This window comes from Acanthopagrus latus, chromosome 10 (genome assembly GCF_904848185.1).
Source record: "Acanthopagrus latus isolate v.2019 chromosome 10, fAcaLat1.1, whole genome shotgun sequence".
Classification (NCBI taxonomy): Eukaryota; Metazoa; Chordata; class Actinopteri; order Spariformes; family Sparidae; genus Acanthopagrus; species Acanthopagrus latus.
The window spans coordinates 10,670,142-10,693,126 of NC_051048.1; the positions used below are offsets into that span (position 1 = coordinate 10,670,142).

The 22,985-nt window shown below is 41.5% G+C and overlaps 1 protein-coding gene across 12 annotated transcripts in view; it reads right to left on the minus strand.

The window, feature by feature from the left end:
• ablim2 (actin binding LIM protein family, member 2) overlaps positions 1–22,985 on the minus strand; it is a 94,517-nt gene that overhangs the window by 4,218 nt on the left and 67,314 nt on the right. For 3 of the 12 annotated variants that reach the window (XM_037112556.1, XM_037112558.1, XM_037112555.1), the window contains 13 exons: positions 22,649–22,726; positions 22,387–22,530; positions 20,992–21,024; positions 19,838–19,955; positions 17,712–17,999; positions 13,245–13,352; positions 10,420–10,473; positions 7,399–7,436; positions 7,089–7,197; positions 6,910–6,968; positions 3,935–3,995; positions 2,516–2,523; positions 2,311–2,391 (listed from right to left, as the gene is read on the minus strand). In XM_037112556.1, coding sequence (XP_036968451.1) covers positions 2,311–2,391; positions 2,516–2,523; positions 3,935–3,995; positions 6,910–6,968; positions 7,089–7,197; positions 7,399–7,436; positions 10,420–10,473; positions 13,245–13,352; positions 17,712–17,999; positions 19,838–19,955; positions 20,992–21,024; positions 22,387–22,530; positions 22,649–22,726 — 1,179 coding nt within the window. Of the gene's footprint in view, positions 1–2,310; positions 2,392–2,515; positions 2,524–3,934; positions 3,996–6,909; positions 6,969–7,088; positions 7,198–7,398; positions 7,437–10,419; positions 10,474–13,244; positions 13,353–16,965; positions 17,038–17,711; positions 18,000–19,837; positions 19,956–20,991; positions 21,025–22,386; positions 22,531–22,648; positions 22,727–22,985 lie in introns of all 12 variants that reach the window. The other 9 variants (XM_037112560.1, XM_037112557.1, XM_037112564.1 and 6 more) reach the window with 7 other exon arrangements.

Here is a 22,985-nt window from a genome sequence, read left to right on the forward strand (position 1 = left end):
TGAGGTGCCCCCTGGCTCTGAGTCGAAGTTTTCATACGGGTTTAGCTTGCTGATTAGCTTGGTAAACCAACTCCACGTTGGGGTCAAGGATCAGGAAGAGTGGTGGGTAAAACAGAGGTTGGAATTATTTCTCTCTGACTCACACACACACACACACACATTCACGCTAATGACAATATCACTCCGGTCTAGCGTTCCCAACCACAAAGGGGATCTCTTGCGTCAGTAACACCTCGAAATCACGACAGTCTGACTCCTCTTGGGACAATATTCCCATAATCTGAACGCTCACAGGCAGGTCTTATAGCAGGGTTACTGAGGGTTTAAATATTTTAAAGGGGGTTTCTTTTTTAAATAGCTCCGTGAAACTCCAAGACCCATCAGTACTGCACCGCAAGACAAACCACAATCTGAAGGTTTTAAATGGGCCTTTTTCTTTCTGTGGAAAATTATCTGAGACTACTTAAGATATTTCCTGTTTTTAATGAACAGTTCTGAATCTGTAAATCGGTAGAGTAAGAAAAACAACTGGAGGGAATTAGCTATTATGGGACACTAAATCTAATTGTGCTTATTTATTTATTTTTTTTATAATGGGATGTGAATGTAGGGTTAAACTTTTAATGACCCAGTGCGAGAGCAGGTAATGTGATACAACTTCAGAAGGTAAAACCAACCTTTTTAAATCAAGTCCAACCATTTATTGACCTTACATTTAAAGAGTTTTCTTGCAGCAAATGAAACCCTTACAACCAGAACCAATATACCAACACGTCATTGTTAAATGTGTCATTCTAAAACCATGAGAATTAATCTGCCGCTATAACAGCCTCCTCTCTTCTGGTTGAAGGCATTCCCACCACATTTTGCAAACTGGGTGCAGGGATTTGATCCCACTCGACCGCAAGAACATTAGTGAGGCCGGGCAGTCGCTGAGCCCGGTTGTGTCACCCAAAGGTGTTGGATGGGGGTTTAGGTCAGTGCTCTGCGTAGGCCAGTCAAAGAAATGCTTAAAGGCGTCAGTGTGCTTCGAGTAAATGTCACACGGGGTGTTGTTTGATCATGTCTGAAGGGAAACGCTGTTTGGTGGGAGCACAACTGTATACATGCCACCACGCACATTACGAAGATTAGGCAAGCCACGTTAGCCTGTAAGACACAACAATCGACCCAAGTCAGAGACATTTTAAGAAAGGAGACGAACCACTTAAAGCATTTTGAACTGTAAAATCCTTAGCACCAGAGAAGGAGGTTTAATGACACATACCCTGCCCCGTCCTCCCAACCGCCAATCATCTGCTTTACCAATTGCGTAGTTACGCTGACGTGGGTACACAGTAGGAATTCACGGCAGTTTTATTGATGTGATTATAAACGTGCAGTTTTTTTTTTCCCCATGTGATCACTGAAACTGATGTCCAAAACAACTGGCTGAGAGACAGAGTGGACAGACGAGTGGACTAAAAGGTCTTTGCCTAAGGGAGGGGTAGCCGACACAATGTGCAAGAGCGCCCGGTAGCCTGCAGGGCACCTTAAACTTTGACCGTCTCCTAATACATAACCTGTTAAATGTATAATATTCACAGTGTTTCCCACACATAGACTTTACTCGAGCAATCCACCCAGGTAAGTTAAGGTTTAAATATATTTGGTGACCCATCTTAGCATTTTATGCTGTTATTTTTTGGGAATGTAGACACCATTCGCAATTGATTAACTAGTGGACAGTCTGCCCTGGCTCAGCCTTCCTGTCGACTGTCAATCACACAATTGAATGTTCTGCAAATCTTAATTTCCCCAGGTTCACAATCACAGGCTCTAACAAGTGCTTTACTTTCAAACAGTAACCTTTTGCTGTATTTCATGTCGATAACTTGTGTGTGCTACAACCTGATTGAAAAATCAATCTTCTACATGTTTATTGTCCTTGGTTTCTATCATCTTCTTGCTTGCTGACTGGTTTGATACTAGAGTTTTAAAAACAGCACACAAGTACACAAAAGACACCACTGTTCACATACGTTGACAGTATGTTTGTTTTTTAAGACAGAAATACAAAAAAACAAAACAAAACAGCAAATCGTCTCCACCTTTACATCATTTGGAGGTGGAACTTCTGGAAAAGCTCTAAGCTTTGTCTGATACTTTTATTCCGCGTGGCTTAAGTGCCTTACCCAGAACTGCAGTGTTCTGATTTCTCAAGTCATTCTTTAAACCACAGCTAAACATTTTCTCAGGCTGTTTTTAATGACCTGTGGAAGGAAGGTGGGGGGAGACGTCAGAACGTGGAGGAAGAAGATTAGAGCTCACCTCCAGTCTGGTGCGATCTACGTCTCTGGGAAGCTTCACTTTCACTCTATGCGTCACTGCCAGAACTTCATAAGGGTAAATCTGGCATGCAGAGAGAAGTAAGTATTGTGGGAGATTTATTAAGGAAAACAATCATAATCCAGTGTCCAAACACAGCGGCCAAGAATATTATTTGTCAAGCATTAACAAATAAGCGAAATCTTACCTTGTATTCTGAGAGGGAGGGAAAAAAAAAGAGAGAGAAAAGGGGGATTAATCTGGTGGAACGAGTTTTTATTTGAATAGCAGAGCCATTATGAAAACTACCATAATAGAGCCGGAAAATAAATTACACCTCGTGGAATCGAGTCTCTTCAGAAATATTGGGTTTCAAAGGCGTCAAAAGCATTATAAACGGGTCGCTCCGCGCACTCGGAGCGCGCGGTAATGAGGTTGGCATCCTGTCAACTCAAGTCTCTGCCTCAGATACAGCCAGGACTGTACACACACTTGTAAACACACGCCAATAACTCCACAGCTGGAAAAAAAAAAAAAGAAAAAAATGACATCACCTCTCTGCGTTGTTACCTTCAGTAACTGATCCAGAGCTGGAGGGGTTCTGCTTGCTTGGTCACAATGTAATCAGGGATTGTAAACTGACCTTAGATCTGTACTTAACGGAAACACGATGCTAAGTTGTTGAGTTACTTTCGGAGTCCCAGGTTCCAGAGGTAAAAGTCCTGTTCGTTTTCTGCACAGGGTGATAACACCTGAGACTTCTCTCGGTTAACTCACGAGTAATACCATGCCAACTCACCTAGGGCCTGCCAGTTCATGTCCTGAACTGGCAGGCCCCACAAATGTCTATTAAATTCACGTGAAAAGAAAAATGACTTGAATTTGATCACTGTAACCGCTCTGCAACTACCATTCAAATGAACTCACGTCACAAATTATTCTTAGGGTTTCGCTGATGTTCAGGAACATTTTTTAACTCAATTTAACCAAGCTGCAGTGACTAAGACTCTCTGTCTATTGTCCGGGGAGCGAACCCTGGGGAGAGTGGGGACATGGTGTTGATCAACGATGGCGACGACATAAAGTATAGCCGCGGATAGTCCTCCCCAATCTGTCGAGAGTTATTCTATGGTTAGAAAAAGTTTTTACCTCAATTTTTGTACAGACAGATGCCATTCAATGCCTTGATTGGTCTGGTACAGTGGCCAGGGGTAACGTTATAAATTAGTTCAAGAGGCTATTTACAGTCAAGACATTGTTGAGTTGAAGGAAAACATCCAAAACAATAACCAATAAAAGGTATACTAGAGAATATGTTCCTGATAAACCTCAACAGTAGCATTAGAGGAAAGTTTCAGTGGGAACAATTCTGCCGGAACCAACCAACCGCTAACTTCCAACTTGGTACAATGGTTCAACATTGCGGCTCCAGCGTTTTTTTTTCATTACTGATCAATCTGCAGCTTATTTTCAAGATGGTTTTTAACCTTTTGGTCAGAATGTAGCGAAATGTAGTTCACTTCAGTTTGGCCTTCGGCAGTAAAACAGATGACCCAAAATAACACCCTCAGACACTGTTCAAGCTTAAATGCCAGAACCTTGACGTCGGACAGTGTTTCAATCTCACCTCTCATGCCTCCCCAGCTCTGGGAGTCTGGGTCCACTTCATCCTCCACCATCTCAGCGGCCTGTAGCAACACACACACACACACACACACACACACACACACACACACACACACACACACACACACACACACACACAAATATAAACAAAGACCTGTTAGACCATAATTCAGACTGCTTGCTCCATCGCTGGTCTTTATCAGAGCCAGGGTTCATCTGAAAGCCTTTTTAGTCGCTGCTTTTCTCACATTCTTTCGGGGTGACCGATGGGAAGTGAGCATGACACATTGTTCTGATGAAGCGCCTACATCACTTAGTTTGGCGAAACTAAAAAGTGACTATAAAGAGAGGGAGTGATGTGACACGGGGGTTTGTTGTTTGTCCACCAATAGACTTAATCTGGCTAATATGGGTTGCTATCACAGTTTTTTTTTTTTTTTTTTTAATTTCTTTTGAGGTTGGAGCTGCTGTCCATGAGTCAATGATTAGTTACTTTATTGCCTCGGAAGTACACGTTCGAGTGAAAAAGATTAAATCGGTAATGTGGCCGGGGTACGACGGTTCATGACAAAATACCAGCAAACACTGTGGGGTTCCGTCACCCTCAGCTGAGCTTTGTGTTTTGTACTAACTAGCTTTAGCAGCATAAAATGCTAACATGCTGTCAGACGATGGCGAATGCGATAAATACTGCTTGAAAAATGTCTGCATGATAGCACGGTCAGCGCGTTAGCAAACCGGTGTTAGCGTTTCTTTCGAGGCACTGCTGTGCCCGAGTACAGCAGCGCCAGCCACTGTGTTTCTGTAGATGCAAGGCTCGTAACTGATTACTGTCTGTTTGACTTTAAATCGAAAGTGAGCACTTTTACTTATCCCGCATATAAACAATGTGCCTGCACGGAACAATACTGTATTCTACAGGCATAATGCTCCATGTAATCACATTTTGGAGAGAATACAACCTCCCCTTCTTTCCGCAAAACACACTTAATCCACCATGTCAAACACACTAACCGGCAATGTCAGCAAGTGAATAATAGTTCAATATATTTTTGCGCCACGAATCGGTCCCGGCTCCTGAGCCTTCATTTCCTTCTCTGTACTGTTTTTGTCTGCCTGTCCTCTATCCGTCAACAAACACAGAGCGGCAATATTTCATGTCGCTGGATGATAGACTAAATAACCCCCAACGTCCTCATAATAAACCAGATCCCTTCCTAAGTGAGGACTGAATGGCTGACTGATCCCCCTGTGTAATCAGATACCAAACCTGTTAGGGAAAAGTTTGCATTTTGAAAAAAGAAGGCACACTGTCAAATGGTCTTGAACGCTACTCTACTCTACTCTACTCTGAGGCCTCCATGTATTGATAAGCAGAGTGTGTGTGTGTGTGTGTGTGTGTGAGTTTGATGGAACTATGGTGTAAACACATGAAGACTGTGCCCCGTCTGATGACTGTACCAGAGCGGGTTATAGAGCTTGGATGAGAAACACTACTACCTAGCGGCTTAAAATGCAATTACCGTCAGATCTCCCAAACACCTCAGTCAGCTCTCGCCACACCATGGTGACAGTCACACCCCATTTCCCTTGACGAGTCACACTGCAATGAGTTCAATGCTCGGAGTTCTCAGAACGAGAGCCAGCGCAAATCGAGCGCACCCCCTGGCATGGCTCGAGCCCTAACCAGGCTTTGGGCCCAGGTTTTATTGTGCCAGACGTGAACTGGACGGGACCCAAAGACTCTGAGGACTGGTTATTATTTCATTTGGGTTATAGTGTCATGTTGGCTTGGTGGAAATATACAAACCCTGGTGCGAGATGAGACAGGCAAGGGTTTAAGTTATGAGGTAGGTACATGGATTATAGGAGTGCAATCATTTCTTACTACTTTGGTTTATTCTTGTAGTTTTTAGTCGTTTGTTCAGCCGGTTATGCTCACCAAGTTAATATCTAAGTTCTTGGAATGTTGGTCGCTAAAGAGATCCAACAGGGAAATCAGAGGAAGTTAGGAAACAAACCCCCAGTTCAATCCACCGTTAATGGAAGCGAACACAGAGACAAAAGCTTAAATGCTGACAGTCAGTATGGGTGCACTCACTTGGTGTGACTTCTAATTAGAGTAGTTTATTTTCCTTTGGAAACCAGTGTTTCCCACACATGAATTTATTTGTGGCGGTTCACCACAAAATTAACACTGGCTGCCACATATTGATATTTTGTTTTTGGGGCCGCATTCTCACTCAAGACATGGCACCCGTCAGCGAATAACATGATTTTACATACTCCGATACAGTGGATGGCTGTGTTTTTAGTGATATAGCCGCTTCTTACTGAGAACAAGTCCGACAAAAAGTTAACAAAAACTGGACTGTTGAAGAGGCGGAGCAGAATAATAAGGAGAAGCTGCACTAAATGGTGCACTCAAACGGTTTTCCCTTTCCTATTTCTGTCTCCTTTCTCGTGCACTGAATCCCTTTTCTCAGGGGTCTGAAAACTGCCGCTCTGATTTTGTAAATTTTCACAACGCATGGAGGACTTAAGTAGGCCTGCATATATAGTTCTGTATTGCTACTCTACTGCTATTTCTATTTATTGTAGGCTAGTACTTTCAATTCATAAATGCACCAAAACATGGCACCATTCAAATGGAAATGCAGAGTTCAAGTGCCTTATACTGTAAGCATAATAAATAGCCCACTCCAGAGTTGCCACGTGATGTGAAAATATAAACGAATGCTCATTTAGGTCTATTAATAATGCTGATAGGTTGATTTAGACTTTATAGGCTGCGTTAGCTTAATTTTAAGACACAAATATGTTCCAGGTGGATTTTTCTGGGTAGGGACGGGGAAGACAATAGTTCTTTTGATAGTGAAGGTTGCTGACCCCTGATTTAGTTGAACAGCCAATCAGAGTTCGTTAGAGATGTTAATCGCGACTCAGCATTTTCATGTCACGATCACTGCAGCTCACCTTGTAGATGCCGTTCCGTCCATATCCAGGTAAGGAAGCAGACTTATTGTAGGGGAAATCTGCAGAAAGAAGTAAATACATATATTTAGTCTTATTTTTCCACTTTGGATACCGTAAAGATCCTTGTTGATGTATTCATGTCATTGACACCAGGTTGATCGTACTAACTGGTTACTCACTAGGCTGGGAGGTGTCAGTGGGCAGACTGCAGGTGGATTTGCGAGGATCCAGGTCTTCTGGACCCATGTGTCCGTCTATTTCACTCTTCAAGATCATCCAGCTGGTCCTCTATACAGGCAGAGGGAGACGGAGAGAGACAGAGAGACAAAGGCAGAAGGAGAGAGGATGCCAAGAAGTGATGGATGATGGAGAAGTATGAGTTAGTGAATTAGTGAATGGATGTACAGTAATTTGCAAAGTTTGAGAAAAATGACTTGAAGAGAGGCAGATATGGACAGACAAGACACAGACACATACACACAGACCCACCTTGCCATCCTCCCCATCCTGCCAGGATGTTCTAGAAGCTGTAAAACAGTCAGATGTTACAGGATGTCACAGTTAACGTGTTGGATCATCTGCCCCTCGGCGCCACTGTGCTGCACTATTAACTCTACAGTAACTCAGGCGTGGACCATGACTGGATCATCAGCTGCAGATGGCATCTACAGGGAGCTCTACATGCACTGTGTGACTGCACGGTCAGACAGAACAGACAGCAACCACTAACATTTATATCCACATCACACTTACAGGTCTGCGCCGACATTTTGGGAGTCTGACCCATTATAGCCATGACCTCAATGCAATCTGCTCAGGATTTGGTCCGTTGAGGATTGCAAATTACCTGAGTCAAAACTTCCCCTTAATGAATATTTTGATATCTGAATAAAGAATCACAGTGCCCATAATCCCATGGGGCCATAGGATCATTTAGTAATTTGTTGTCATCTCCTGTCCTTTTCTTCCATTATCCACTGTACTCAAAATATCTCTAATTCAAATGAGTAGATTACTGCTATTACTTATAGAAACTGAATGCATGTATGCATGCTCCCCAGATGATGAATCCTTTTAATTTTGAATACTTCTTTGCCTATTCTTTAACATAACCCTCAGGGCAATTTGTTTTTATTATTCTATTCGGTATTCTATACAGACCCTTTAGTCTGGTTATTATGGCACACAGTGGGTGTAATGCCATTCATAAATTGTCCTATACAATTAATAAATCCCCAAATGACTTATTCAAGCTCCCAAATCCCTCAGTTTGTTCTCTTGATGACAACTATCTTATCATGTATCAGATTATTTAACCAATGGGCCAATACTCACAAAAGTATGTGCAGTCCATTCAAATGTAATGTCACTTTCATGGGGCTTCAAGGTTAAGTACATAAAGATCTTTTTTTCCATCTTACTGACAAATAGCACACACCTTATCAGTGTCCTCAAGTCTGCTTGGATGCACACAATCAAGATGCTGACAGTCATGTCATAAATCTGTATGCCATATGCAGCTGATGTACTTGTCACATCTAATAAAGACGGCTATTTCATTATGTGATAGAGGTGATAAAAGCTCCTTGGACTCCTGTGTCATCGTGTTGTCAGTGACATACTGTATAGCTCGAGGGCAACTACAGAGAAAAAGTGTACACCATCAATAAGACACACAAACAGTGGTGAGGGGAGAGACACAGTGATTGGCACAACAACAATGTCACCATACAAAGTGAATCAGGTATGCAACCACGCACCAAACAAGTGGACACACAGTCACAACATCACCACTGAAACCAACAAATGAGCCGGTGAGATGAGTGCAGACATGCATGAACGGAGCGAGCAAATTAACACCCAAGTGCCACCAAATTGCAACGATCGGTCCCACGAGGAGATGAATAAACAATTTGTTGGATCGGATATTGAAATTTGGGGCAATGTTTTTGAAGACTTTGTTTCCAAGATAAAAAACAAGAGCAATATGATGTTACCTCTAGAGTTTTCGCCTCCTTCTAGTTAATCTAAATGTTAAATCTACCATTTAATTAGGCATTGCCGAAATCATCTGCCACGCCGCCCTCTATAAGTTGGAGCTGTCAATCATGTTAAAGTGTTCAAGACCAACCCAATCACCAGGATAAATTAGGGAAACGTCCCTTTCTGCAAATCATAGATATGTTGAAACTGTACATTTCTTTATGTTGCAACTGGGCGTGTGCATAGGTTTACATCTCTAATTTTGTTTGTCACAACGCTGTGGTGCTTGTGGCTCGGTTAGGTTCATGCACAAAAACAAATCGGTAAGGGTTATAACATATGATGTGTTGACTTAAGATAAAAAAAAAAAAAATGTCACCACAGAAACAGCTTATAAAAATGTCCCGATGGTAAACGTGACGTGACAGGCTTTGTAGAAATGTTAAAATGATATGTACGACGTGAACAACTTTGAATGTATATGTGGTTGTCAGAAATGTAAAATGCCAACATTTTATTCTGGAAACGGGGCTGTTCAACAACCAGCTTTAGCACAACATAATAATAAACATAATGTGTTATTACTGTAATCATAATTATAACAATGCTTTTATGCAACTAAAACACTTGATTAAAGTTAGGGAAGGATGGTTGTTGTGGTTATAAAGAAGGTAATATTGGGGCTGAACAGTTAAAGTGGCTCTATTTAACAATCTTGCAAAATTGCCAACCATAATAGGAATAACTGAAGCAATATAATATTTACAGCTGTTTATTTTGCTAACAATCTAACAGCGTACTGGGCAGAGGCATACAGCGGTAACACAGGCTCTTATAGCTCGTATATGATATGTATTTTATTTTATTTTTGTGACGAAAAAAGAAAAGGATCAGACAGCAAACATTACTCATTACAACGAAAATGTAATCTGAGTACTCTAACAGATTACTTTGTTACAAGTTTCCACCAACACTGTTGGAACTTGACTTAGGTCGTGTTGCCTTAGCTGTACTGCACGATGAAGTACTTCTTCTTGTATTGCTGCTGACATTGGAAGTAAATGATGCACTGCAGAATTGTTCAACATGGATGAAATTCCAAAAGGTATTGGATTATGTGTTACTGTATTACTGATGCATTACTCAAACTGGAGTGTATTACTGTCTCACAGTTACTGTGAACAACTACCTACACCATTGCCTGTCTTTAGTCAGTGGCATTACCTTTGGATTGCAAAAAATAGTGTTTGGCTTCTTTCAGTCAGTCTCATCATCAACATTGCCCCCTGTCAAAATGATCAACTTTGACAGATTCTGCAATTTTGACTTGATTGGATAACATAAAATAACATAGATGCAGTCGTTTTTTTTTTTTTTTTTTTACTCCAGCGCTATGCATGTAGATCCATGGAGTCTCTTCGGAAAAAAAAAGGGAAGGAGATAAGGAGATGACTGACAGGCGACATGCAACACATCGTGCAGAGACCAGACCAGAGAAGGAAGTGTTAACAAGGAAGAAGACTGTACCATGCTGTCTGTAGATGGGGGGTTTTCTATAAAGATTATCTTTGACCATAGTCTCTGAAGATGGGGACAGACGCAGAGGAAAGAAAATGGAAGAAGCCAATGTGGGAGGGAGAGAAAGAAAGAGAGAGAATGGAGAAAAGAAGCATGAGTTAGCAGTTATTGAAAGATGAGATATTTTGAAGAAGCCAAAGGGGGGTGGGGTGGGGCAGTAGAGCTCGATTCAACAATTCAATTTCTTCTTCTTTCTGTTTTAATGGCACATCAGAAACATCAGCACTTTTAATATAATTCATGCAACATATTCAAATTAAGTCAGTGTCTTGGTCTTTGTTGAATGGGAGGTTATTTGATGCAGAACAATTCAACGACACTCAAATGATCATATTGGAAACCACACATGGCATCAAACAGCACCCTCGTATTAGCACCCTTTTGAGATTTTCAAATTGATACAGTGTTTCCCACAGAATCAGACTTTAATTGTGGCGGAGGCTGTCCAGCTGGGGTGCCATAGAGCATGTGCACTCAAGACTTCTGCCGGCCGAGTCGGCTAACTTCCAGTTTAGCACCGAGCTAACTTGGATGGGGATAAAATTTAATCAGGTGGCTCCTCTATACTCTCCAAATTTTATTGGACCAAATTGTCCAAATTCTGACAGTAAAACAGGTCATTTGGCAGGGTTGTGAGGCTTTTACTACCCTTTAAAGATGTGTCTTTCACAATGTTATTTTTTGTGAGAAAGTCCCCAATGCATCACATGACAATGTAATTACATGGTTTGGCGACGACAAAAACTGGCTTTGACGCCTGATGCTCTTTGTGGGGGCTTGATCTCAACGATGACTCCAGCCGTCTTCTTTGCCGAGGAAATTACGGTCAAGCCAATTGCGTTAAATGGTCCTCCTCCTCTTCTTCATTGGTTTTACCGGCGGACTAAAAACCACAATGCCACCCACTGTATTGGAGTATACAACATCATGCTATTCTCTGACGGGTGTGCTATCTTGAGTGGGTGAGAACGGAACACGCAGCTCCAAAAAGAGAAATTCAATATGTGGTAGACCGCCACAAATAAAATTAATGTGTGGGAAACACTGGAATCAATAAATTAATAATACAAACATCACAAAAATAGTGACAAAGTTGAAAGGTAACTGATGTCTTGTTGTACTGAGAGAGGAAGTGCCTCTGGAGGATAATGGGGACAGTATGTTTGTACCCCGAGGCTTCTCTAATCCATCTTAGTGTCAGTGGACCCAGCCAGGCCTCCGAAACGAGATGCTTAGCAACAACTGTCACACATTAAGCCACAGCAGAAACATGACTCACAATAAAACAACACATCTGGGCTTTTTTTTGTTCGAGGCCTTGTTTCAGTGCCTGCCAGCATCTGAAACAATATCCATATAAAAGCAATAAGGACGATGACTATGAAAGCCATTAAGTGGATAATCACTGGCTGTTTTTTCCACTTAACTTGCTTCCAACATGGGAGGTTTTTTTTTCACCCTGCTTGACTGACAGTGTAATTGTCAATGGGAACAATATGTTGGATCAAACAAATTTTTCTTTGTGAGGGGACTGAAAGTACTGCAGGAAATGCCGTTTAATGTCAACTCCTTTCCAAGTATAGTGTAAATGTAATTCTAAGTGATGCAGTTTCATGTAAGGTCTTTGCTGAAAAATCGCTTTGAAATTGGCAAATAGTGGGGATGCTGGGAATAAAAGAGCCCTGGAGCTATACAGAGCACAAACCATAAGACAAAGGCATGGAAATGTGAAGACTTGGGCCTCATGCAAGAACCACTCATTTGAGCTGTCAATCTTAACTTTTATGTTTGGGTAGTGAGAACTGTCTTTTAAAATTACAGTAGTCCATATCTGTCATACAAGTCATGTTCAGAAAGTCTGCCTTTCTGAAAAGTGTAAAAAAACTTAGGTTACGTCACGTTATGTGATGTAACTTGACTACGCTGGTAAGCTTAAATAACTCACCATTCACTTTTGGGTGAAAATCCTGTGTTTATTTTACCAAGCTACCCATCTTGTCCCTATGCAAACCGTATCCCTCTTTGTAACACTTTGTTTGACTTCCTCCTTTGCTGCTGTAATACTTACTATGACCACTGGAGAACTTCGCCAAAGAAGAAATGCATATATGGGTCGTGATCAGCGCCATGCAATCAACCTCTTATGTTGTTTTACTGATGCAGTTGGGCTGTAAATTTGTTATGTCCATCTGCTAATTTTCAACGGCAGGACTTACAGCTCTAGAATACTTCAAATTGAAGAATGTGTCTTGACAAGTTTATTTTCAGTTGACATGGCTTGCTAAATCAGATGCGGAACACAAAGCAAACCTCACAAAAAGGACATGGCTCAGGATGAGATTACAAAATATTCTTGCATAAGGGTCCATATCTAACACATGACAGATTCATAGGACTTATCTGTATGTATCTTAGAAGAGAGCAGTCTAATGAACACCAAACACCAAATAAATATCTTGCATTTCCTAACCTCCATCAGTTGAAGTTTAAACCTGGACAAAGCAATCATGTTGGTTAGGTAACAGTCTCAAAAGACTTAAAACTTCCAACTACGGGAGTTTTTCAGCCTAAACCTTGGTATCACATTTAACACATTTCTGATGAGAGATGAAGGTTCTAATAGTAAATGTTACAGCAGGCACAAATTCTTTCTGGAAATCCCATAACCCATCTTACCTTTTGATACCCCTTCATGTCAACTAATGATGGCCTACTCTGCTGGACGTCTAAAGATGTAGGAAATATGAAACTTTGAGTTGCAACCCAAGGCCTACCTGGTATGTGGAAATGCCGGGGAGCAGCCACGTATGTAGAAGCAGAGGAGGGGGATTTGCCATCAGAATAGGTGGATAAGCTGGGGGTACTCCGGCCGCTTTCACTACCTCCAGTTTGGGAGTAGGGTGGGCAGTGGGCATGAAAGGCAAAAAGGGAAAGGGTTGGGAGAAAAATGCAAAAAAGCAGCGTTATGGTAACCATATTGATAAATCTCAAATATTAAGTTGTTATTATCACAATGATGCAGGTGACTTGATAACCCAGCCATTTACTGTATTTTTTTGTCTATACCGGACACAAAATTCATCCTGTAGGATTTTGAAAGCTACCGTTTTCGAATAGATAATGTCGTGCTATGTTCATTCTACCAACCTGTCACATCTCGAACAGCGATACAGGGAAGCATGTGGCTCGTCTCTTTGACAAGCAGCACCACCTTTAAAAGCTAAGTGCTCCCTCACGGATTCTTCACAAAGTGCCAGTGAAACCTAAGATGCTGATCTTGGCTGTGCGACACATATAGTATGCAATTGATGTAAATGGACGGCATCTGTTCAGTGGGCGATACAATGTCTCAAAGAGTGCTTGCCATCATGTCCCAGTTTTTACCTGTGGTAACTTTTCTGACACCTTCTGCTTAAAACCGGAGGGGAAGTGTTGATCACCGAATTAGCAGCTTTGATAGCGGCGGCTTTTCTTCAATTATACTGCAGGAATGAAGTGTATTTGCAGCTGCTCCTTTGACCACTTGTCACGGCCATGGATCAGCCTGTTGCATTTGAATATCAGCAACTCAAGACGAGCTCGTCATTAGTTAAAGACGTACCTTCAAGCAGGTAGCCCTGTTCTGCTGGAGATGCAAATCCCTGCCGGGGTGGAACAACATACCAAGTCAAACCAGACCATGGACACACCTATGGCAGACTAAAGCCCTGCTGGTTTTTGGAAAAGTCCCCACAGATGTTCAGAAACAGCTGTCAGGGAAGAGCAGCTATTGTTCAGCTCTCTACACTGCATCCATTTCCTTCCACTTAGCTTTCGAGCTTAACGCTAAGTTCTTGCAAACACGTTGGCAGTGGTCTTCTCTCGTTGTTTATCCATTCGCTCATCAGTCTTTGTTGCCCAATGGGTGTTATTGCATTTGTCCATTTCTTCTGAGTGAGAGTGTAGTAAACGTTTGAATTTTGCTGACTGCATCCATGTGTGTTTAATTTCTGTGATCACAACCAGGGTGCAGCCCCATTGTGTCACGTCACAGGCAGGCTGGGTGATGGAGTCACTGACACCCCTCAGGCCAAATGTAATAAACACTCTACATCCAGAGCTTTGAGGAAGAAACAGAGAGAGAGCGAGAGAGAGAGAGAGATAGAGAGAGAGACAAGATTGGGGGTGTACATGAGCGAGTGTTAGCTGATTGAACACACACTCGTCTCCCTCGGACAACCATCGGCAGCAATCTGGATGCAAGTGGATGAGATCACCGACACACACGCAGCAGTGTTGTTAGTGTGTAGTGATCTACACGCACACGCAATCTCGCACGCATGCCCGCGAACACACACACACACACACACACACACACACACACACACATACACACACACACACACACACGAATACACCAGAGTGGTGTTAGTGCAGGCCTAAATGTAGGGCAGATCCTCCACGCAAACATCTGGAGCTAAAATAGGATGTGTCGGAGGATTGGAAAGTTTAGGGAGGAGATGTTAACGGATTACACATTCATCAAAAGGTGGAGGCCATTCATTAATTAAAAAGCAATAACACATTAACAAGAAATAAAAGATGGTTTGAGGGTCATGAAAAAGGAATGGGGAAATTTAAAAAAAAAAAAAAAAAAAAAAAAGCATGCCTCATTCATCCCTGCATGGTTCTTACCTCAACTCGCTCTCAACTTCCACCATTAGACAACACATCCTAGCACCCTGGGCTTTTCTTAAGTCCAACTACAACAGAAACTCATCTGAGGAAACCTGATAGATCATGAAAGCGTGAGCCTGTTGCATGAAAACAAACAGCCCTCTTTCACGGCATGTTAGGAACAGCTTGGGCTTGAACGGGGCTAGCAGCGCTCTACTTTACATGCCACTGCAACTGGCAACCAGACCCCTAAATTACAGCTCTGGCCTGCCTGGGCTATTTCATTCCTCCGTTCCCCCTGCTCTCTTTCATCTCGCGGATCGGAGAAAGTCTCAGCCTCTCCACCCTGTCATGGAAAAGCCACCAAAACCCTGGACCGCGTGTTCGTGATTTTCTGTGCAAATGTTCAAGTGGAAGCTCATGTCGTTGCCCTCTTTACCTCCTCCTTCTAATCAGCCATGGCTCCAGCAAGCATATGTTAGATGTGTGCCTACTTTAAGGTTTCAGGGCTCATTCCCTCCCCTAACATGCATATTCTCGTGAAACTGTGTATAACAAAATTAAAGGAAACTAAAGATCCAGCCACTTGTGATTTGTATGTATATCTCTGATTACTGGTTTACTAGTACTCATCAACATAATGTATAAGATATTGGAACAGCTGGGTAGCTGACAGTCGCGAGCAAGCAAGAATAGCAAATCATTTATTTGAAAGCAGAAGTGGAAGGAGGTGGCAAAATAGGAATCCAACCTCAACAAGTCCTCATTGCACAACAAACCAGATGTGAGCCCTGCAAAGGACGCTCACATTTCAAACAGATAGCTGGACTTCAAACTGCAGATGTTCAAAACAGAGGATTTGGTAACTTTATTGTCATTCCTAGTTTTTTGGTGTGCTATTCAACAACGTACATGACTGACCACTAATTCGTAAATCTCAGCACCTTTGTGAGTGAACACAATGTTAAAGCCAAAAGAACTGAAGGTATTAGGCTTTTGTTTAAGTAACAAAACTAAAATCCTAAAGTTCCTGAGTTTAGTCTAAACTGTGTTGTCTATTTTCTTTCAACTCTTGCAGCTCTTGCAACTCTGTTGCTAAAATTTGTAAATTATAACATTTGCAGATGACGAGTATACCGGATGTCTAATGTAGACACACCGCCTTTGGTTCTGCAGAGTCTAAAAAAACACAAGCTGACTAATTCCTATTTCTTATCTCTTTTGTTTGCAGTTGAAACATTTTGGTATTTGTCAATGCCTTGGTCAAGGGAGTTTTTTTCCAAGGAATTCATTTGCTCATAATGTTCATAGCAGTGCCTTGGCAAATACAGCGGACGTCACCAAGGACTCTTGTCACCCTGTCTGCAAACCTCAGTGCCTTTGTTTATCAGTCATCAGATCCCTCCACTCTCCTCCAGATTGACAACGAGGACAAAAGCAGGTCAACGCCATAGGTCATAAAGTCTAACACATTACAATAAACAAGGGGTTCATTTGGGAAAAACAATGGGGGTATATTCAAAGTCAAAGGTGGACACATACAATAAGGTCAGCAATCTGAACAGACAAGCACAAAAATGAAATCCTCCTTAACTGTCCTCTAAAAGATAACTCAGGTTCTATCTCAAGTTAAACCATGCACGACAACAACCACGTCCACAGACACAAGTGAACAGGGCAAGCAGAATGAGAAACAACTGAGTGGTCCTGAGAATGTACCTTGATGCACCCCATGAGACCAGACAACACCACAGTACCGGACAACATCACACAACCTTCTAACCATTCCAGTAGGGGAGGGGAAACACAGAAGAGAAAAGACTAGTTGTATTTTTTTACCGTTAGGAGGAGGTAAACTGAGATGCAGGGATGTCCTAGGGTTAGGGTCAGGTAGGGGGTCCAGTTTGAACCCTGAGGGGTGAGGAGAACCAGGGGTTGAGGAGAAAATGAATCAAAGGGAACTGGTTGGACAAGCTTTTCCGCAGGGTTGCAGCGTGCAATGGGAATGTTCCCAGAACAGATCTGTGATGTTGAATTCAAGGCCATGTGGTATCGTGCATAGCATTAGAAGTTCCATGGCTTTGGTTCAACAATTAATGAAAATAAATCTCCGTGAGTGATCAAACAGTGGTTACAGACTGAAATGCAGCGCACAAAAGGTCAGACATTCTGTTTCCTGTTATGACTCATGGGTCTATGGTGAACCAAAAGACCCAGGGTACCGGTTTCCAACACATGGTTAATTTTGTGATGGACCACTGCCCCAAGCCAAGTGAAGTCAATTCAATGGTTGTATCACAGCACTCACATTCCTTAGGACCTTTGGTCCCGGTCAAACACAGAACGGACCTACAACTTGCTACATTTTCATGTTTTCAACCCTAAATCCAAGGGTTGCAAACTTCTGTTCTGCTTGGGGAATACCTTGGAAACCCCGTATTTGGGGCACTTTGAATCCCCTTTCAAATTTTAGCTTTTGGGAAAGTCTTGAAAGGGCCAACAGTTTTTGTTTCTGTTTGACAAGACTAATGCAAGTTGTCCGATGTCTGTATTAGACCAGGTCTTGGTCTCACGTGCTTTGATACCTCTGAAGTAAGGGATGTAGTTGTGCTGCTGCAGCATGGCCAGAGTGGTGGGGTTTAGGTGAAAGGACAAGCCTGCACTGCCCCCTGCTGGTGTGGGTGAGCATTTGCCACCACCACCAACGCCACCACTGCCTTCAGTACCACCAGAATAGTACATGGGGAGGGAAGATGAGTCCCTTGCACAGGTGGAGGGGTACTTAATGGCACCCATGAGATTTGGAGGCAAAGGGAGGGAACTGGAGTCACGGGCCTGGCTGCTGGGTCTACTGCCAAGGTATATCTCAGGCCCTGAATGACCAATAAGATTACATGACACATGTTGAGTCAGATGAAATGTCAAGGTATTAAGTTTTTCTTTAATTATGTATTTTTGTAATTGCATGGAAAAACAGGAATAGTAGGTATGAATACTTGTAAATAAATGTGTGATCCTTTTACATGAGGTTGACAGCACACAGTCAATCCATAAATTATGATCTTAAATATCTCCAGCAAATCTTAAGGATTTTCCACAATTATAATATTTCTCTATTTACAAAACAAATTAATGAATTGATTCTATTTTTTTATGAAGCAATCCCTATATCCTCTTCAAATGTTAAATGGAAGAACTCAAGACACAAGGCAGTTCATGGCCTAGGTTCTGAGATGTACCAACACTGAATTTATTATTCTACAACAGGGTCTTTATTTATCAAGTGTCTCAGAGTAGGAAATCGAAAACAAGTGCCAAAGAATTCTGAGATTGATGCACATTTGTACTTTTTTAAGGCCTAGTGTGAAAAAGCTTTTTATCAACACTCTTCACACGGGTAATATCTACTATCAGTTTTTATTGCACATTTAAAGCTCCAGAGGTGTCCAAACCAGGACAGGCACACACTTTGCAACAAGTGATAATTTGAATCTATTAGAACCAATTATGTGATCAATGTATCATATTTGCCAAAGGCAAAACTACCTAAAAAAAAGTTTAAATTGTATTCATGTATTTCATAAGCAGATTTTGACAGTGGGAGAGCTCTCCATGTTAGTGCACTGCACATAGAATAAAACATCCAACAGACATTATAAAAGATGTGTGTTTGGATAGAGCTAGCAAAAATAAATCAGTTATCACCTATTTGACGAGATTCATCATTCAAACATTCTTCTTCTTGAAGGTGACTATGCTACCAATACCATTTGGCCAGCAATAGTTGGTCATAAGTACGGGTGTGAATATACAAATGTTGTTAACAACTTTTTTTTCTCATACAGCAGTACTCCCTAATAACTGTAAGCAGTACGCACATAGCGTTCAGTGTTTACTTAACAGCCTGCTATGGAAATGACATATTGGGAAATATGAGATTTAAGATTGGTATTGATTTTGACATATACATAGTGCTGTAGAGGCATTTTCTGCATTTCCATTTTTTTCTGATGATTAACACTCCAAACCACAGCTGCCAGGAGAACATAAACAAGTTGAACTTTCTCCTTTGTGTCTATCCTTCTCCTTGCTCAAAGAAATCCATGTAGGAAGTTTCAAAACTTTGTGTTTGGTATTCCTACGTCAGTACACTTCCTAGCGGGGAATTCTGAGATGCTTGATCAAAAAAGAGGCCCAAAACAGGAAATAACGTCACTTCCACTTGAAGCAATGCTTGAACAGGATGTATCAGACTGCGAGAGTGAATTGCTGCTGTCAGGGGGGAAAACGTCAATTCAGAAGTAAAAACAGCAGATGCTTATTAGCTTGATGGGTTTGGACAATGTGATAATAAGGTTGTAGATTTTTAATCAAACCGTAGAGGGGCATGGCATCTAATTTCTGGTTTGGGGTATGGTCAGCAGCAGGGAATCTTCTCAACATGCAGCAAGTGATGAATCATGTGTGATCTTTGTAGCAGATGTTTTGCCCTAAATACAGTATGCAAGCATTTTTCTTCCCAAACTTATTCTCTATGATTCACTATTCAGAAGTGCTATCAGGGGAAAGAGTATGCTTGTGATTTTACAAGATTCATGGGTAATGTAATCCTTCAAGAACTTAGAAATATAAACTCAGAAGTGGTTTTTTTTACATGAGAACTGCATTAATGGATAAAGGACTGTTTGTCATGTGGGTGTGTGGCTGATACCTGGTCGGCTGTAATTCTGGGGAGAACGGGACGGGGTGTAACGTCCGTAGCCCCCCAGGGAGCTGTTGGAACTGGGGCTGGAGGGTCTCCGCTGCCGGGGCGACTTCTCCCCATCACCCTGGATGGACACACATGTTAAGAGTTACCATGGGATGGCTGGCATACACTGTCAGCGTTTCACTGACATCAATTATGCATAGTGGCTAATGGAAAATGACTTTACTTCAAAGGAAATACAAACCACAGTATTCAAAATTAGTTAGAGATATTGGGATATGGGTGCATATACAGTATGCCTGTGCACGGATATGCAATAAAAGCCCAATTAAATATGTTGCGTTATTTTTGGGGATATGTCACAGAATGAACAATGCAGGGGAAACACTAATATATTCCAATATCCCTGACTCATCTGGAGTAGTGTAGTTTCAATTTGAATTTTCCCTGACTGCTGCACAGCTAACACTGGTCCTTTATTCAAACGGGTCAGTCCACCCAGTGTACGGAAAACACATTCAAGGTTCTTACATGTCAACTGGTTCTGCAGAAACAGCTGTCACGCATCTGCTGCATCCGACCTATTTGAATCACTGACTACATTTGAGATGCGGGCAATGATTAAGGTGTCAAAAAGAAGCACGATGGAGCAAGAGCCACGGCGATCAGACATTGCCAAGTTGGATTTGTTCCTAATGTTGCTCGAGGACAATCACAACTGACTAATCTCATTTTATAATGTCTAGTGGTTCATGTCAGAATCCCTGACTGCTTGTGTTTCCTGCCCATCCAGCTTAATTTGAGTGATGTCACAATGTTGCCCCTATCTTCGAAATTACTTGAGTAAATGAATTACGATGATGATGGCTAACACTATGAACGTAAGACCCCAGTTGTAATCATCCTTAAAGCATATTTTTGTTGTTTTAACTGAAACAGTAACGTTTGTGTGGACAATTACAACACCTAACCTTAAAACCTTTAAAAACTCTCTGTTCCCCTGAAATACATTTACTTCAAACATTTACACCAAAAGAGAGTCCTCTTAAGTATTGTAATACAACTTAGTGGGCCCACACACACATATACACAGACGCACAAACAGGAAAGCACTGATGAAGGGTGTGACATCCACAGTGAGACACAGTGTATATTACCTCTGTAGGAGTGGGAGAAAGCAGCTGAGGGGACTGCAAATGAAGAGGGGGAGAGAGCCAATGATTAGGACGAACTCATATGTGTGGTTATATGAGTTAAGCATCCAACCATGAGAGTGACCATGCAATGTCAGTGAATCATGCCGCCCATTGTGAGGACATTCCCCATGGATGGATCTGACTGGATCAAGTGAGTCCCCGATATATACCGCTCAGTTTACACGCTCAGGGCTACGACACGGTGACTGCACCGGAAAGGAATGGGTGTTTGTGAAAGAGAGGCAAGCGCAGCGCTGATGAATGACTGTTTATGGACTTCAACGTACGAGGGAAGGATGATGATGGAGGTGATAGCAAGGTGAAAAGTAAAAAAAAAAACGAAAAAACAAACAAACTGGAAAATGAGAGACTACAGAGGACGTTTATTCAGTCAATCAAACCTGAGGAGTAAATCAGCTCCGATAAAATCAAATCATCTTCTCATGAATCAAATCACTTGGATAAACGTTGATATATTCAAATTGGATTACACGGATGAACACATAAATTCAAATTAGCCAATATCAAGTAAGATACTGGCCAATATTAGCTTATTAGCTCAGTTCTGTTGCATTGGTATCAGAGCACCTGTTTGTTAGGATTAGATTGTATACATTAAAAGTGACTCCATCCCATAGTTTGTCCAGACATGTTTATCTTTTACCTCAGCCACAGAGGCGATGTTATCATCCTTGTCTGTTTGTGGGCTGGTTGTTTTTCTCCAGCAGGATTAACATGGATCTTAATGAAAACACTACGGCATATTCATCTATGAATGAGAACAACTTGATGCAGATGAAGGGGACTATTAGAACTTGACCAAGTTATGCGCTCTACTGGGTACTAATCGAGTTTCAAAAATCCTTTAAATTCCTTTAAAACAAAAAAAAAAAAAAATAAATAAAATATGATACAATAATTAAATCATTTTTATCATATATTACAAATGTTCAATAACAAAATCCAATGTAAAGTTTGGCTAGGTGAACATTAATGATTAATTAATGGTCAACAGACTATCAATAATCACTAATGGAGCAGTTATAGGCCATTAATATGAGAAACTGTTGGGTAGGGAAAAATCTCTGGCTGGTGTTTCATTAATGCTCAGCTTAAATACTCAAGTCATAATCAAAATCCTTAATAAAAGATCATGATTTATTTGAATTAGTTTCTTTTAATCCTCAGTTAGTATTGTAATATTGTACATAGCAGTAGCACATTTAAACAAAGTTGGGACAGGGGTTGCAACTCAGTAAAAAAAACTTGAGTAAATGTACCAGGTAAATACCCACCACCGGATCAGAGAAATGTGAAGTTATAAAGAAGAAGTGAAACGCAGCGAGGCTGCTCTACCTCTCCGTAGTGTCTCTCCTCAGACGGGTAGCTGACGTATGGAGAGTAAGACAGCATGTCAGGCCTGTCTATGTTATAGATGGCCTTGGTCTTTGGAAGGGCTGCCAGGTCCTTGTAGTCCAGCATCTCCTCTCCGAGTTTGGCCTGGCAGTAGAAAAAGGTGCTTACATATAATATGCTATTCCTGAGCATGTGTGAAACAATGACCCTTATGAGAATGCGACTGGATAATAGCGGAGAGCAGAGGCAGTGCAAGTCTTACATAGATGACTCTGCTGGGGGAGCCCGAGGCGCTGGAAGCCGGGACTGAAGTGATGCTCTCAGATGATGTCCGGGTCACCTGAAAAGCACACAACACACATGCATACACAACTACATTTAAATATGTTCAATGCAAAAAGATCAGAGCATGATGACAAAGAAGAAAATTACATGTTTCCCTGTAATCATTGTTCATATATTTAAGCTAATGTTTTGTATGATAAAAGTTTGAATTTGCTTTTTTAAATTTTCTTTTGAGCAGCCAAATCTCACTGCTATTTTTGCTTAAACTTAAATTCTACACGTGGTTGTTTTAACATTCGTCTGCAATATGTAAG